Here is a 17,288-nt window from a genome sequence, read left to right on the forward strand (position 1 = left end):
CGTTCTTTGCTTTCTTTAATCCCGGAGCCTGTCAGAACGAGTTTAGTTGGTCTGTAAAAATTCTCGTGAACCCTAAACAAACAGGGACACCTAACTTTAGACAGCACGCTCCAAAAAATACAGAGAGAGAATGTTTTGCGTGAGTACTGTACGTGTGAAACCCTCATATGGAAAATAAGCAGATTTGTTTGTGCGTGCATGTGTCCGTGTGGGTTAGCAAGGACGTTTAACGCTGCAAATGTTTAGCTAACCTGAAGGCCAGGGTTGAGGTAAAGCCTTGAAACCATGTTGAGAAGCTTGTTTGTCATTTTTGCAGATTCTGTGGCTTTTGAACGATGAAACTGACTACAAATGATCCATATATCGTCACAAGATCTGGTAGTTAGTCACAGATCAGTGCACAGCTGTTGTACAAACCGTGTATTTAACTGATCTGATGTTTTACTTCTGCTGAAGTTTCCTGGAACTACCAGTATCATTTCTGGTTATCAGATACAACCAGATATAAGAGCATGTTGAGGTTAGAAATGCTAACAAAATGAAACAGCTTGATATTACTTATTCCAGATCAGTTCAAATTACACAATAAGATTAAGGGAAAGTACAGCACAACAGAATACATTAAACTACAGAACGCAAGTGTAGGTCAACATACAGTACAGGAAGAGAGAGAAGATTGTGAGGAAACTCAAACACAAGAATAAAAGCCACTAGCATTTGATTAAAGGCCGTGAATAACAAGATGTTAGTATTGTGAAGCTTCTTGGAGCATCAAATGAATATAATTTCAAGTTGCTGGGGGTCAGAATGCCATAAGCTGATTTTAAGATCTCTTCAAGCTGGCACAAAAAGCCGCAAACGTTACAGTGTTAAAGAAAATCTATAGTCAGTTCGTTTTATTCATCTGCTCCTGTACAGACCGATTAAATTATTCTGAGCATCGATAGACGCAAGTCTAATATACTGTGCCAGTGACAAACGCAACAAAAAACAGTTTACTTTCAAAGCACAGATGTTCGCCAATATTTGTATTAAAATATTTATGATCAAAATAACCTGAAAAAAAGATCAGAACATTTGAAACAATTAAACATGAGAAATCCACACTACCGGTCAAACGTTGGGTCACAAACTCATTCTTTTTAAATATTTTGTCCACATTTTAAAATAAAATTATGAAGAAAATGTGAATGAAGAAACATTTAAATAAATCAACATTTTAGCATCTTCAAAGTTTGTTAAAATCTACTTTTGGCTATTTATTTTGGCTTTTGCTCACTTTTGCGGTTGATGTGCTGCATTGCCTCCAGACTCTTGCTGCTGTTGCTGCAGACGGCTGTGGCGTGCTGGGGTGCAGGATTCTGCCTCCTCTGCAGACAGGCCAGCATGACTGCGCAGACGCAGGTACAATTTTACAGCCGCTGGTTTGCCGAGGCCGACCTGAAGAACGAAAAGAATACAGTTAGCATTAAATAAGTAAAACCTATAGTTAATGTTGCAAAAGCCATTTGGGAACCATATATATGGTTACACACACACATATATAAGAAGACACATATGTCTTTAATTCGGTTCTATTAACTCACACCTGTGAAGCACAGGAGGAGGACATATACCCACAGATGAGTGTGTGAGGTGGAAGTCTAATGTTGCTCCAGCTTCCCCTCTGCTCTGTGGGCTGAATTACAAACACACACCTGCTGCATCACATGAGAATCCAACAGCCTCATCCTTCCTGGCCAACCCAAAACACTCATCCATCAGCGGCCTATCGCCGTTTTCCTTCACACGAGAAACAAAGCCGTTCCAAAAACACACGCGGACAGAACAAATCTCGTGTTGACCTAAAGGAAACGCTTTCTATGTGCTGATGTGTGTTTTTATGAGATGGTGGGTTTAAGAAATAGAGAGAATGCGACAGAGAGAGTGAGAAAACCGTCTGTCTGCAGTTCAGATGGCGACTGACACAGTGTTTTGTCAGAACAAGGCTAGAGGCGATTTACAGAAGCTTGTCAGAGAGGCTGTTTGGAGTACGAATGTCCAAACAGTGTGTGTGTTTGTGTGTGTGTATAACATGCTGATGATTTGGGTGGGGGGGCCAAATGCCAAGCGCACATCAGGGCCAGTGACGGGCGTAATCAATCTCCCCCCGGGCCATAAATCTCTGGCTGTATTCCTCTGCATCCTTCCATCTTCTCCCTCGCTTTAGAGGAGGTGGAGAAGGGGCTCGCTGCCAGGCAGCCGACACAGGAAACGGCAGCTCTGTCGGTGAATACGTGATTGGGAGCATCTGACGGCAGATCAGGGGGCCGCCCACCATCAGCACTTACCCAGTTTTAAGACGCAAAGAAAAAACTAAATCAGGGTAAAATGAGCAGAAAATGGCATCATGTTAAGTTTCAAGGAAAATGCCACGGGAGTAAATTGAGGTAAAATGCTTTGCTTGCGTTACAAAATTAATGGATTTAGCATTTGTAAGGTTCATCTTCTTACCAAGATCAGTACTATAATTTCATCACCAATGTGCATGCATAGCGTACTTTGATCTTTATTAACAACACATCAGATCTGATCATCAGGCATGAGGCATTTACAGTCAGATCCAGAACTTTTTGGTTAATTTTTACCACAGTTTATGGTATGTCTTGGTGTGAATTTTCTAGAATGACCAGCTCCATGTATTTAAGAGCCACGCATTCTGACGTTTCCATTTCCATCAAACAATCCGATTCTAGGGTGAGTCTCACAGCTTATACACATTTTCCATAAGATGAAAATTCTGTCATCATTTACTCACCTTCTTGTCATTTCATATCTGTATGACTTACTTCTGCAGAGCACAAAAGAGGATATTTTGCAGAATGTTGGTAACCGAACAACGGCGGTACTCGCTTCTATTGTGGACGCAAAACCAATGCAAGTCAAATGGAACTGCCAATGTTCGGTTACCAACATTGAACATTCTTTAAAATATCTACTTTTGTGTTCTGCAGAAGAAAGAAAGTCATACAGGTTTGAAATAACAGGAGGGTGAGTAAATGATGACAGAATTTGAATTTTTGGGTGAACTATCCCTTTCAACAAATGCAAAACAACCTTTAGCTTTGTTAAAAATAGCCTGACAAGTCCTCCTGATTTCATCAATCTGACTTTCAGAAAAAGATATCCAGTCAATCCCAAAGTGTGCTAAATCACTCTGTTTAATTGACATGAGAAATCAGTGTTAAAGATCGCAACTCATTGGTAAACATCTCTGTCTCTCCAGTCTCTTCAATGGTTTTCTGTCACGCCAAGGAAATGGATTAGCCCTTCCCGAGACTCTTTTTCCAAAAATCTGCACGTGAATGCGGACAGATGAGGAGGAGCTGAGAGAAGAATGAGAGCTAGATCGACGAGCGACTCTTCGTTGCCTGTCTGGTTGTCAATATTTATTTATATTACATAGACATTCACCTCCAAATTGTGTTACTGTTGGCTAACATGTGCTTGTGTGAATAAATCAACAGCAACGCCACTAGACGCACACTGTCTAGCTTTGGTCACTAGCGCCAGCGACAGATCTGAGATTGACTCATTAAACTCTTACAAGGTCTGTTATCATGTTTATTGCCCTCAAACTGCTGGGTTTATAAGCTGTTATTGAGAGCAATGGTCATACACAACCCAATGTACAAAGAAAAAGTTAGATTGTAGAACATGTGACTGATTCCTTGTCAGATGATCGACTGCATATTAGTCACTCGACAGCATCCTGCTTGAATTTGGTTAGTGTAAAAACCATACCTGTACATTTGCATTAAGAGCTCTTTCCTAAAACCATATTGAATGTTACAATTTCTCCCATTAATTTTGAATAAGTGGTCAGTCTCCACCTATACCGTCTTCGACAGCCCTAACCATTAGTATAGTCTCACTACACTAATGCTTAAAAGGACCGCCAAATCCCCAGCCGAGACGTGAAATTCTAGTAAAAGAAATTTGGAATACTGTGCGCAAGTCGGTTTCCGCATTCAAAGTGCTTTTGAATCTGTAACCATATACAGTTCAGGTGGACATACCCACTTAGTTTGTCTGATGCATGCCGAGATCTCCAGCGGGAGAATTAACCTCACGCTGGCCTGAGCCCTCTATATTCTCTGAAGTGCCCTTCTGTGGGAGAGCTGAAAGATCGATAGGCTGAAAAGTGAGGGAAGGTGAGAACGAAAACAGGTATAAGTGAGAACAAAAGAAGAGAGGAGAAAATAACACAAAAAGCATGATGGGAAAGTGAGAGAGACAAAAGTTGATTTCCTGTCTATAAAATCTTTGCGGGTCTTCCATTATGACCAAGAAAGACCTTTAGAGAATCTACGTGTATTGATGTAAAGGGTAGCGAGGGGGAGATGGAGAGAGGGCTTGCGTTTGAGAAAGCAGAGGATGGATGGTGGGGGGCTTCTCTTCCTAATTGAATGGTGACCTGCCAGCTCGGTGTGTGTGTGTGTGCGTGCGTGCGTGCGTGCGAGAGAGAGAGAGAGAGAGAGAGAGAGAGAGAGAGAGAGAGAGAGAGAGAGAGAGAGAGAGAGAGAGAGAGAGAGAGAGAGAGAGAGAGACACAGCACCCCATGTAGTGCTTTTAAAAAGGCTTGTGCGTGTCCCCTCTTAATAAGCCCAAACAAGTTAATCCAATCGACACACCCAGACCCTTTTCTTCGGGTTTAACAAGCAGCCACTACAGTTCCCTATAATCCCTTTCTCTCTCTCTCTCTCTCTCTCTCTCTCACACACACACACACAAACAAACACGATAAATGGAAAGCAATGAAAAAGCCCATTAGACGGACAGACAGTGATCTCGACCCCTTTTAGAATACACTTTGTATTGAATTTAGATAAAAACCACAAAATTAATTGTATTTTAAATAGTTTAGTAGCAATTAAAACATTACTTTTAATATTCATTTCGGGTCAAAAATTGTGTCACACTGACACACGTACAATTATGCCGAGTATGCAGGTGGAGGAATATTTAAAAAATCACAATAACCCATCCAGTCCCGCTCGCATACAGCCACAGTGCAATGGGACAAGGACAAACACGGATGCAAAACACAAACAAACAAACAATCCCGTGATAGGGACATCTGCAGACAGGCACACACTCAGGGTCATAAATACAGCGATTGTTAACAAGACTGCACGCACACAGACACACGTGCATGCAAAGGGACACCCAACACAGGCCTGCAGACACATGAATGCCAGAGAGGATGTAAAACCTACAGAGCCTCACAAAGCGCAAACAGTCCTACCGAAAACAAACAAACAACACACACGCAAGCTTTCACTATACATACAGTCTCATTCAGTGACTAACAATATATGCATACAGCATCCACATCTGCTGCCACGCCGTTTCCATTCCGGGGTCAAACACAGGTCAGCCATTGTTGCAACTGTAAGCAGATGGGAGAGCGTTTATTTTGCTTCTCGCAGAACGAACGTAAACATACTGTATGCCGGCAAATAAATTCGTCCTTTCAATCTATCTCCTTCACGGCACACAAGACCGTGCGCCTGTTATCTCGAATCGGCTGAGATAAGACGCTATGAATGTGTGGAGGAACATCTCTTTTACAATAGACGGTTAGCACTCATGCATTCACAAATTCACTCAAAATCCCTTTTTTATTAAAACAACATTTATTTTTTTACACCGTTTGCTAGCATAGCTCTTTATTTAATGCTGAAGAGAAAAGTTGAGTCTTTAAAAATATGCTTTGTGGATGACATCTCTGGCATTGTGTTGATGAAAAAACAATCATGGGTCAGTATCAATCAATTCTTGGAAACAAATCAAACTAAAAAAATGTGTTGACAGTAATTCATTTACAATAGGAGTCTATAGGCCAATATGGGGTAGGGTTTTCTGTTTTTACCAACTATAATTGAGTCTAAATTTTCCCTGGAAATGGACAGCATGCCACAGAGCTCAAGTTGGATTCAAGCAGCAATTTTCCTTTTAAAAACAAAATGTCAAAAAACTGTTTCAATAAATATATGGGTTCTTGAAAGCTATGGCAGCGATCAGGAGTTATTCTGTCCATTGTATGCATTTATTTCTATATAAACCGAGAGAAAAAAAAACGCTTGCATAAGCCAGGCATAGAGCACTGGGTGTCTGTTTAAACCATAACCAACCCTTTAAAAAAAGCACAGCTAAACTAAAAAAAGAACAGTGCCGACCATCAAACTGTCACCCATCTAATCTCATTCACATAACACTGGGACGCTATTTAGGATTAACACGAGATGAAAACAATGGTCCATTCTACCCACAACACCCCCAACCCTAGAGGGCATTCATTTGTTAGTGTGAATATTCAAGCGCCTTCTCTCGCCGTATTTTGTTCATTGTTTGTTGTGCTTTTTGATCACAGCCTAAGGGGATGACGGCTGAAAGATGAGCCTCCGTCATTTAAGAAAATGAGGAACGAGAAGTAAACGCCTAAATCACGACCAGACGGTCAGCCAAAACGACTGAAAGCTTAATGTACCATCGACAGCTCGAATCAATAGAAAAATCAAAAGAAAAGCCAAAACACTATGTACAGTGTCAGTGCACTCTCGGTATCCCAGAATGCACTTGCAGGCCTGCCGACCTCAATATCCCATGAGTCATTACCATCGAGTGAGAAACAATCAATTACTGGAAGAAATACATTTTGCAAGCACAAAATAACACGCAGTTGGGTTCGACTGTAACCTAGAACACTTTTATAATGACTGTAACAAAACCAGTAACGACAAACCAAAACAAACTGTAATGCGAGCTATATAGATCAAACACTGCCTGGATAAAAGAAATGCACATAAACAGTGCACTATTACTTGTCTCCATTATAGCTGTTTGGTTAATGGCGCAAAGACATAACAATCCAGTCGAAGACTCTATAATAGCATCCTATTACTGAGCTGACAAACTGATGTTGACTCATATAAATACGGCTATGGAATAACTTCTCAACCGCATAGCAATGGCCTGGCATGCAGTTTTGTACAGGAAAGCCATTAAGAAAATGTTCAAATCTAGTTTGGCTAATGATCGTCATTTCTATCACACACACCATTATAATTTGATGAATGCAAATATACTGTACATCAAAAATAGCCTTATCCTCCATTTGCTTTCCACTGACTTTAACTGAGATAAGACTCCCCTATGTGTGTGTGTGTGTGTGTGGCATCTCAGTCCAACACTGCTGAGATCATGTGGTCATCATCTCCTTATTATCATGAGGTGTACCTGAAGGAAACAAACTTGCACGGCTTGCAAATCAACATACAAAGCAGAGAATTTCAGCACGCAACTGATTTCCACATCTCCCAGAGAAAGTCAGCATATCTGTGGGGGCTGAAAATTACAATTACAATTACAATTCTGAAACTAAAACGTTTTTTGTTACTTATTAACTTCAATTAAAGTTATAGGTAAGAATGTAACGTTCAGTGAATTGCATGTCTCTCACATAATAAAATGCATTAGGACAAATTTTTAAAGGAATAGTTCACCCAAAAATGGGCCCGTTGACTTGACCATGGTCATTTTTATTCCTACTATAGAAATTCAATGGGGACCAATTTTTGGGTGAACGATTCCTTCAAAACATACAAACATACAACAAAAGCTTACAGTATAATGTTTAGGCTGCAAAGCCATAAAAAAAAACATGGATGTAGAAAGTGAATATACTCAAATGGTACTATACCCTACTCGCTGCTCATGATTTTGTTTTCTGCCATAAATCATTGTTATTAGTCACCCTTTATGTTGGTCACTGGGTTTTCCAAATATTTAACCAATAAAAAGTGCTTGCCAACTTTCACAACACAGTATTTAAAAAAGGAAAGCGTTTTTTTCCATTTCCCTGGACATCCGAGGTTTCGGAACGACAGCGACGGAATGTAACAGGGGTTCATAGTCCATCTCTGTATGGCCTGAAAAATGTTAAAGACCCTTGCTGTTAGTAGCTTTCTGGTAGTCTCCATCGCCGATAGGCGAGCGCGACAGCCTCACGGGTCATGACAGCTTGAGACTCACGAGGTCAAGAGAGGCTTGGGAAATTAATCTGCCACGGCATTCCGAATCTAATGAGGCAGAGACCAGAGTTTATTCGAAGTAAGATGTCATAAAATCCTACCACAAAACAAACACCAGACTTAAAATCTCCCGTGCAAACGCTCAAAAACAGGCGCATTCATGCAAAACCCGGCTTATGATGAGACATGGCCTTTGACCTTCTCTCTCGCTCTCTCTCTTCAGAGTGGAGCACACGCACGTCCCTAGACAGAGTTCACATCTTAAATTACCGCCTGGCCTTTTACTTCTGCGCCTTGCCCTCCTCTTCTGACCTCTTCGCCTGCCTGACGGGGAACGGTTCATAATTAAATGTTAATCTAAAAAAAACCTTTCCATCTCTCCCTCTGTCTCTCGCTTTCTCTCCCCCACATTTTTTAGGTAGAGATCTAGTTAGAGATTGCATTAGCATGAAAAAGCGGACTGGTAATTGTCTTCATCCAGCAGAGTGATCTGTAGCTCGGTGAGCGGAGAAATCTAAGGATTAGTTAAAAAAGCGCACTCTCTCTCTTTCTCTGTACTCTGAGCGCAGATGCTGCCCACAGCCACACAGTCTCTGATTAAATTACATTGCAAAGAGGATGTGGCCATTGACTTAAAAAAAATAATAAAACAGACCGGGTGACCGAAGCTCACCCTCCGTTTTAACTGCTGAATGTATCCACATAACCCCTCATCTCTCTAATCTATTAATATGTATTTCGGGAGAATGTGAGAGAAGGTTTTGGGTCGGCGGTTAAACGTGGGTTTGAGATACGCGGGCCGTATTGAAGGGGTTAGATATCCTTAAATCACGCCTGCAGCCCTCTTTTAATCCTGCGTATCACAGTTGAGCTTTTCCGCTGGTTGGATTCACATTTGAAATGCACTTGCACATATTCGGAGGAAAAATATTATTGCTCAGAGGTTGCCTTTTCACAGCTAAATTGAAGTTTCGGGTCAACAGAAAACAGCATTCACATCCATTGTACATTCTTGATGCATCGTAATTCTGTGCAAATGTGTATTTACAAAGTAAATGGTCAATCGTTGGCTATTTGTCTCTGCTTATGTCTTGAGAAATAGAAAGGGAAACATGTTTACATGCAGTAACAATACAAAGCACTCCAAAGGAGTCAAATGTGAGATTACTGTGAGACTTAACTCTCTGTTCTTCGTTTAATCTCATTGCCATCAAGAAGACACTGCAATTGGTGTACAGAACATCCTCTCTTCTCAACCACTCAGCCAGAACCCTCAATTCAGTTTAGAAGAAAACCACATCCACCTCAAAGGCAAAACTTCAGCAGCCACATAATCTAATATTTCATAAACTCCTTGATTTCTCCTTGCAGTGCTCCTCAAAACGAAGCGTTTACGCTGGGAGCAGCGCCGAGTGGAGTCTGTCTGCCACTGTGGGATTAATGGCAGTGTGGAAGTTAAGGACCGGCGACTGACCTTCTCCGGGCAAAACTCAACACGCAATTAGCCTGCAACCATCGGACCGTGAAAACCCACTACAAAGCAGCTCAGTTTACAGTTTACATGGGAAATAACAGGGTGGAAAGATGGTTCACAGGTGTGGTACAGAAAAACATCGCTTGTGGAGGTCTTGATCAGCATTTTGCCTTGAATCATTCTTCAAATTCACCATAAATACACATTTACATTTACACACAAAGTAGACCTAAAAAAGGGACGTGTTTGTGTAGAAACCCCATGTGTGTCCTGCCGGTGAGGTAAGCGGAGCTGACGAGAGATTGACAGATTGAGTGTACAGGATACGGGTGAGGAGACTTTATGCGGGGATATACGACTCCCTCTCTGATCGGCAGTCCCTGACCTTCCGATGCACGCTCCTTAACTTCCTCATTAAGCTGTCACATGGCCTGCCAAAAACAAACCAGAGCCCAAAACACATCTCCCTTCCATTCAACCACACAACCTTCCTCCTAGAAAAAAACGGAGACAATCGAACCAGGGGACAGCCGGATCAGCTTTCAGCCTCTCATCTTGCCGAGCCAGAGTAAATGTGCTCAATATTTGCGATGATTAAACCAGTCGTCTGGTCTGGTTATAGACAGTCTGCCTCTGTCCATGGCAATCATTCCCTATTTGAATAATGATAAGATATCCCATCTCCTTCTCTTTTCCTGTTTCCCCTCAGCACGCCCCCCTTCTGCACTCAACGTCTTCCTCTGCCTTCGTGGTCGGGCCTCTGATAGACATTAATTCCAGTTTCATCTATAAAGCCAAGCTCATGCATATTTAACAGAATCTATTACTTTAGGATTAAATTATAAAAGACTGTCCCTCTTAAATTTTTTATAGTTTGCATAATTGGTTGCAGGCCCCGAACGGGACTTAAAAAAAAAACGCCTGGTTTATTAAAGAAATAAAACATGGCAGGGAACGCAAAAGCCACATGAGGAATTATAGCCGCCCCTATAAGTGCAAACACAGAGTATGTACTGTACGTGGACATTAAATCCCATCAAGAAGTTAAATCAGTGCTGAAGGTCTGAAGGACACCAAATATAACTCGCCTGACATGAACAGATTTTTGGTTTAATTGGTCATTTTGGTTTGATTTCTCGAGAACACAAACTGAATAAGTGTAGAGTAATGTGAATTTACTCCAATACGGTTTGCGTATCTACATAAACGTAAATAAAAGTAACATTATGTCAGCAAAAAACGGTGTGTCAGTGTTTGGCAGACTTCCACTATCTTGTGGAGCTGTCTATGCTAAATAAGCCCTGGCAAAACTTTCAGGTCTCACACGCCATCCATTTCCAAAGGAAGAGGGGGGAAATTCTAAGAGAGAAACCTCTGCATGTCACAGTCCCCCAAATTAGCACTACCGTGACGTTCCCAGAGGTCGTCCCCGTCCTGCTGGCGGATCTGTTCGGGGGGAAATATTTCACAGTGTATAAATTATTAAGCGAACATGCGAGGCCGTTGTGCTAAGCAGCGCGCAGTCAGGCCAGTTATTCACAGCTCTGCCGGGACGGCGGCGTCAGAGGCCCCCGCGCGCTCCTATCAGATCGTTTGTCACCGGCGATAGACAATTTACTACGCGAGCCTTTTTCAATTTATTCATTGTGCTGTCACTGCAGTTTTCTCCCCCGCGCTGAAAGCCGTCGCTACTCTCGACGAAGCCCATCTGACGGAGAAAGCCTTTCAGCCGTGTCTGTTCGGACACACAAAGACACACACACACCTGCTGATGTTTCCTCTTTAGTGTGGACTAAGACAAACACTGTCTGTTTAAATCTTCTTAATTGAGAGTAAAGGAGAAGATGGCGGAGAACCCGGGAGACACAAAAGGCAGATGTCCCTTTACACTCTCTTTCTCTCTCTCCCGCTCGCTCTCCCCACCAAACCTTGGCCGCTAAAACGGTGCGATAAAAGCATGTTAGGTGGGAAGAGCACATAGAGACAGCAAACACCAATCCTCCATGTCTCAAATTAGCTTGGGGCTGGCTGGAAGAGATAGCCATTGAGTGCCTCCATTAAGAGCAAACCAACCCCTCTGTGACCACCAAGGTTCTTTCTTTCGTTCCCAATCTCACAGAGGCAAAATTATACCCAGAGTTCCTTCCAGGAACGCCAAGAGGAGCTGTGCAATGCTGGAGCGTGCTGGCAAAGCACAACTGCTTTCGCCATCCCTTAAAACCAACGTTTCTCCAGCTAAAGCCTTAGCGGCTATAGGACTAAAGATTCTATCCTATTAGTTCTAAGGTATTCACCTCTTTAAAGGAGCATTACAACTCTTTTTTAAATGAATGGACTTTGTGCCCTGCTGGGAAAACAGTTTAATCCAGCCTCAGATGGTTTGGTGGTCTCCCCGCCAATCAAGCTGGTAGTAAAATGGTTTTGAGCACTTCTCAGCTAGTTGTCCGGGAGTCCAACAGGCCAGCAAGCTCAACCAACTAAAACAAACTGGGAGATGGAGTTGCAAAATCACCATAGACTGGTTTAAGCGGCTAGTAGGGTATGCATAATACAGTGCGCATTGAAGCTGAGGAAAAAAGCTTGCTTTCATAATCTTTCATCAAGATGTAATATCTTCCTCCACCTCTGAAATTACTTTTCTGCTGATGTAACACTGCGTGAGAAGGAAAAAAACATTAACCAATAATATAATAGTCTGTTTTGAACAATCCAATCAAAACTTGATGCATAAAAATTCATCATCTAGTCTCCCTCCCTATATTATTTGCCAATAAACAGTGTTTCATTTAGAAATACCACTGTAATGGATGGGTGTTGTCTTTAAAGTGCCCTTGCTTAAGGAATGTGCTTAGTTTACCCAACAACAAAAATCGTGTTGCCATCCGCATGCTGTTCCAAACCCGCAAGACTTTATTTCTTCTGAAAAATGTAGCTTTCTGCAAAAACAGTGTTGACGCTATAAATTCAATGAAAGTGAATGGGGACTGAGGCAGTTGCTAACATTTCTGTTAATGTCCCCTCGTGTTCAACGGAAGAACAGAAGTCATATGGGTTCGGAAGGACATGAGCGTGAATCAATTGACAATTTTCATTTTTATGTGAACTAACCTTGTCATTTCAATCTAAACTGAGCTAAATGATAACACAACTGTTTTATAACTGATTTGACAAATTTTCATTTTTTTTGCACGTTTAAAGCTCTATATAAATAAAAGTGACTCGACAAAAAGTACAGGTTGCCATCAAGCTATTCTTGGAAACATTTCTGGCATTCTAGAGTTTAGCGCCACGTAACCTTGCTGCTGGATACGGGTCTCTTTGATTAGTTGCTGTGATGAGCCACACAATTAGATACGAGGTAATAAAGGGCTCATTTAGGAGCAGTGTGGCCTCTGACGGCTGAACCGAAGTTAATGGAGATTTACATGACAGGATGCCGCAGCAGTAGCTAACAGCCACAGAGAATAGCCCGAGCTGTTGGAGATCGAAAGAAATGAGCTAATAAGACAGCAAAAGATAACCCTGTTGACACGCTGTCCTTGCATTCATGTTGTTTTTCTGTCAACTTGATGCTAGGTTTGCAGCTCTTTTCATGTTGGTACTGAAAAAAAGAAAAAATATACCAGTGGCCATGAGAGACGTAAAAAAGGTACAGGCTGACCTGAGAGTCCCTGAGCCAGAGAGGTTGGGGCCACTGTTTCCGTCCTTCATGTGAAGCCAATGCTCTTGAATATCAGTACAGAGCAGCCTCCCCAAGGATCACAATCCTCTTCATAGTGCACAGATCAAGGCAAAGCAGCTGTCACAACAGTCTACACACACATACACGCACTGTAGACGCTAACATATACAGCCGTGGAAAAACTCAACGAGACCATGTCAAAATTATTTTCAGTTTTTCTGAATTTACTATTTATAGGTATGTGTTTATGTAAAATTAGCATTTTAGTTTCATTCTGTGAACTACTAACAATATTTCTCCCAAATTTCGAATAAAAATATTGTTTCTACTTGCATTCCTGTGCAGAAAATGAAATCTGGAGAAACATTTTTTTAGACCTCAATTACGACTAAGACATTCAGATTCACTTTAAAGCAACACAACAATAATATTTGTTTTTAGTAAAAGTGTGATTTTTTTAATGTGATTTCTTTTTTTTTAACTCGATCACAGTCTTGTCATGCTGTCAAGTCTTTCACATTGATGTTGGATGACTTTGTCACTTCTGAGGTTTGATTTTGTTGAAATTCAACAGAGACTGGACTGGCCACAATACATCTAGAAATGCTGATTAAATCAAAGTGTGGAATGGTCTCTTCATTTGGAATGGTGTCCTATGGTGTGCAATAGCAAAACAATTGAAAACAAACTGTTAATCATTTCTTTTATATGATTAATAATTATATTTATAATATAAAACCGCATAAGAGAGACTTTTCTTCATTGTTCGTTTTTTTCTACATTTTTGCTGTCTCACCAACGGTGACACATTTATGTTTTTTTTGTCAACTACCCACAGACTTCAGTGTCCTAAAAGGAGATTTCAGCTGCCCAGTCCGATCTAGCGCTTCTCCAGTGTCTCACAGGAAGAATGATGTCAACTGTGCAACTATCTCAGATGTCCACTTTGAAAGCCCAGTTCCAGACTTTCTCTCAATAGGGGCAATCTCAAAAGGGCGAGATGAGAGATAGATGTGCTCAGAGCCTGGGTGTCTGGCCCTCATATAAGAGAGACGGCCAAAATACCCAGAGAGGACACCGTTTGTACGGGGGACAAGGTGACCCTGTCTCCCGGGAGCCTGTGAAATGACACAATAGATGCCTCTCATCTCCACACACACACATGCTAGCCAGCTAATCACTGAGCTGGGGAGGGAGCCGGCACAAAGGCAGAGGCTGGCGGGGGACGCCGCCCCACCCCAGCGCCCCAGCCCTTGAGCCCCATTCAGGCAGAATCTGGCGACCCCACAGACGGTGCTGAATTCCACCCTCAACTACAGGCCCGACAGATGGGGCGGCTATTGATCGGATGGCTTGCGCCCTCCCCACTCGCTGAATCCATCCCCTGAGGAAACAATGGGCTGGAGAAGTCAAGAGAGACGCATGAATACGGGGAGCAGAACCGGGGCGGCCACGAGGGCGGGCGAGGGGGGTGAAATGCTTGCACACAGCTGAGCTATGCAGCAAGTGTCTGGGGCTTGGGAGAGCGGAGGCATTTCAAAGCTTTGAATGCACTTTTATGATCCAGACATAGAGGAGACAGGTTGTGTGGAGAGCACACAAGATCAGCAGCGTCTGTGTTTGCTCGGACGTAATGGACAGTAAACACTGCCGGAGAGATGATACGGTTACTGACAGGCAGAGGATCATCAAAACAAACAGTTCCTTTTATCACCAAGCTGGGAAAGTTCACAAATATTTAGATAAATAAATTGTTTGGTTAGAAAACGGGAAGGAGATTAGATCATGATTAAATGTAAACCGGTAACCCAAAGGAAGGTTCGCACAGCTCTTGACCAATGAATTTTCACCACTCTTCCATGACTTGTCCAGTCGGCCGGGTTTATGGATGTGTTTAAAAATGTTTTGCAAGAAACTGCATGGAAATTTCTAGCTTACTTTTACATTTATATAAAAGTATATTTACTACAAAAATATATAGGCATAAATTATAGTATTTTTAAATAACCAATATAATACAATAACAGAGTTTTACAACCCAATTTAATCCCAATAAATAAAATCAAGTCCCACCCAGCTATAATTCACACCCAATATTCTTGTTCACTACAAAATACATCACATTATGGAAGCTAAATGAGTTTTGCGACATTGCCTCATGTTGTCTTTGACTAAATTTCAAAGCTCATGTCTTCTCAGCGGTAGATGTTCAAGAAAGTGTAACTGATAGACTGTCTAGCTGTGCTCATTTAAATTCTTTTTCTACTTTTTGTTGCTTCCTTTAAAAGAAACCACCGAAAAATTCATATACCGAATCTCTGGTAACCAATGGAGACACCGCAGGAGAACTTTCCCGCTGGAGAAAGTCAATAGAGCTTCATCCCTGAGCAGTCCGTGGGAGAAACCCCTATCGAGTAGCATGACGCTGTGTCTCACTGTACCCAGCAGACCCTATCTGGACCTCTCTGCCTGCTGATCGAATTTCCTCAGGTGGAGATCTGACCACCTCACCCTAATTTGGAGAAGGGGGCCGGGGGAGGCGAGGACATTGGGACAAAACAAAGCGATTCAAGGTAGAGCTGTAACTGGAAAGTTACTGAGAAGCGATTAGCATTTTGCCATCCGATGAGACGCTTGACCTAGTGTCGCTGCGGGGGGACCGCTCCTGCAATTACTGTACCGTAAGCCGCTCTAAATAAAAATGGTCAGCTAAATGCCAAATGACCAATTAAAAGAAGCACGTTTGAACTAATATTAATAACCCTGGTACACAAATAAAAAAACGTAAAATCTTGTTTATCAGAAGCACCACTGTTTTTCCTCAAATCACTATATTTACACTTTTTAAGCCTCCTAAAAGGCGACGTTTCATTAACAGAGAGTTGCTTAAGCTGAAGTGCGCTAAAATGAATCTGTGACCTTGCTCTAGAAACTTACACGAAAGGTTTGATTTCTTAATAGTCCGCTGTTTAACCCAACAAAATGAACGTTAAAAGAACGTTTCCTCCACATAATTAAAGCCAATTCCTAAGGCAAGCATCACTATTGCCGGTACTATTGCTCATATATGACACGTATGTTAAACTCTGTTTCATGAAACATCAAAATATGCAGCTTATCGAGTGATCAGACTTTTTATCAATATTCTAGGGATGTAACGATTCACCCAGCTCACGATGCGATGCGAGTCACGATTCTGATCTCACGATGCGATTTATTCACGATTTATTTTTACAAAATGAGTTGAAACAAATTAGAAATGAACAACTTCCCTTGCATTATTTCTTAAATGCTTCACGTTTCTTTGTATAATAAAATAATGTTTTATTTCAAATAACAAATCTAAACTGCAATTTTATAACAAATTAATAATAGAAAAAGTCTCTTTAATATAAACAAACTAATACTGTCTGAGCTTTTCTTGGATTTTTTTGCATTTGAGAAATATCAGCATGTCCACGTTTAGATTTGCAGTGAAAATAGCGGCCCCTGCTGTTCAAAAAATGTATTGCGATTCAGTTCACACCTCAACCGATTTGAATCGTCACTCATTATAACAGATTTTCAACCGGCTCACGGTGAATCGTTACATCCCTACAACATTCAATTCGATCTTGAAAAGCAGGAGAGCCACAAAGATCAAAAGTCCTTCAAAACTAGAGGAAATGATGTAACAGCGTGCGTTTAATGTTTAATATGCAATGGATTTGAGGCTGAAGGCAAGAAAAGAGAAAGCGATATCTGACTGATCAACTGCTTTAAATATTGGACATTTTGTGGGTGGGCTCTTGACTTGATAAAAACAACTTAGCAACCATTCAGAAAACTACCAAGCACCTAGCAATTATTCAATATACCCTAGCAACCACATAACAGCTCCTTAGCAACCACCTACAAAAAATACGGTTTGACAGTGTATGTATATATATATAAAATATGTCTAAATGTAGTTGTTACAGCTCAGTTAGTGAAAGGTTATTAGTTCACATTCCTCACAGGACAGATGAGATGTTTTTGCCTCTAAGCGGTATGTTGATTTTAATGTGCCTGTTTTTCC

General features: G+C 41.5%; 1 protein-coding gene across 4 annotated transcripts in view; it reads right to left on the minus strand.

Annotated features, from left to right (window-relative positions):
* fam222aa (family with sequence similarity 222 member Aa) overlaps positions 1 to 17,288 on the minus strand; it is a 50,341-nt gene that overhangs the window by 20,344 nt on the left and 12,709 nt on the right. For all 4 annotated transcript variants that reach the window (XM_057356483.1, XM_057356474.1, XM_057356465.1 and 1 more), the window contains one exon: positions 1,280 to 1,440. In XM_057356483.1, the coding sequence (XP_057212466.1) occupies positions 1,280 to 1,388 (109 nt within the window). In that variant the 5' untranslated portion in view covers positions 1,389 to 1,440. The remainder of the gene's footprint in view (positions 1 to 1,279; positions 1,441 to 17,288) is intronic.

This window comes from Triplophysa rosa, linkage group LG2, assembly GCF_024868665.1.
Source record: "Triplophysa rosa linkage group LG2, Trosa_1v2, whole genome shotgun sequence".
In the NCBI taxonomy this organism is placed as follows: domain Eukaryota; kingdom Metazoa; phylum Chordata; class Actinopteri; order Cypriniformes; family Nemacheilidae; genus Triplophysa; species Triplophysa rosa.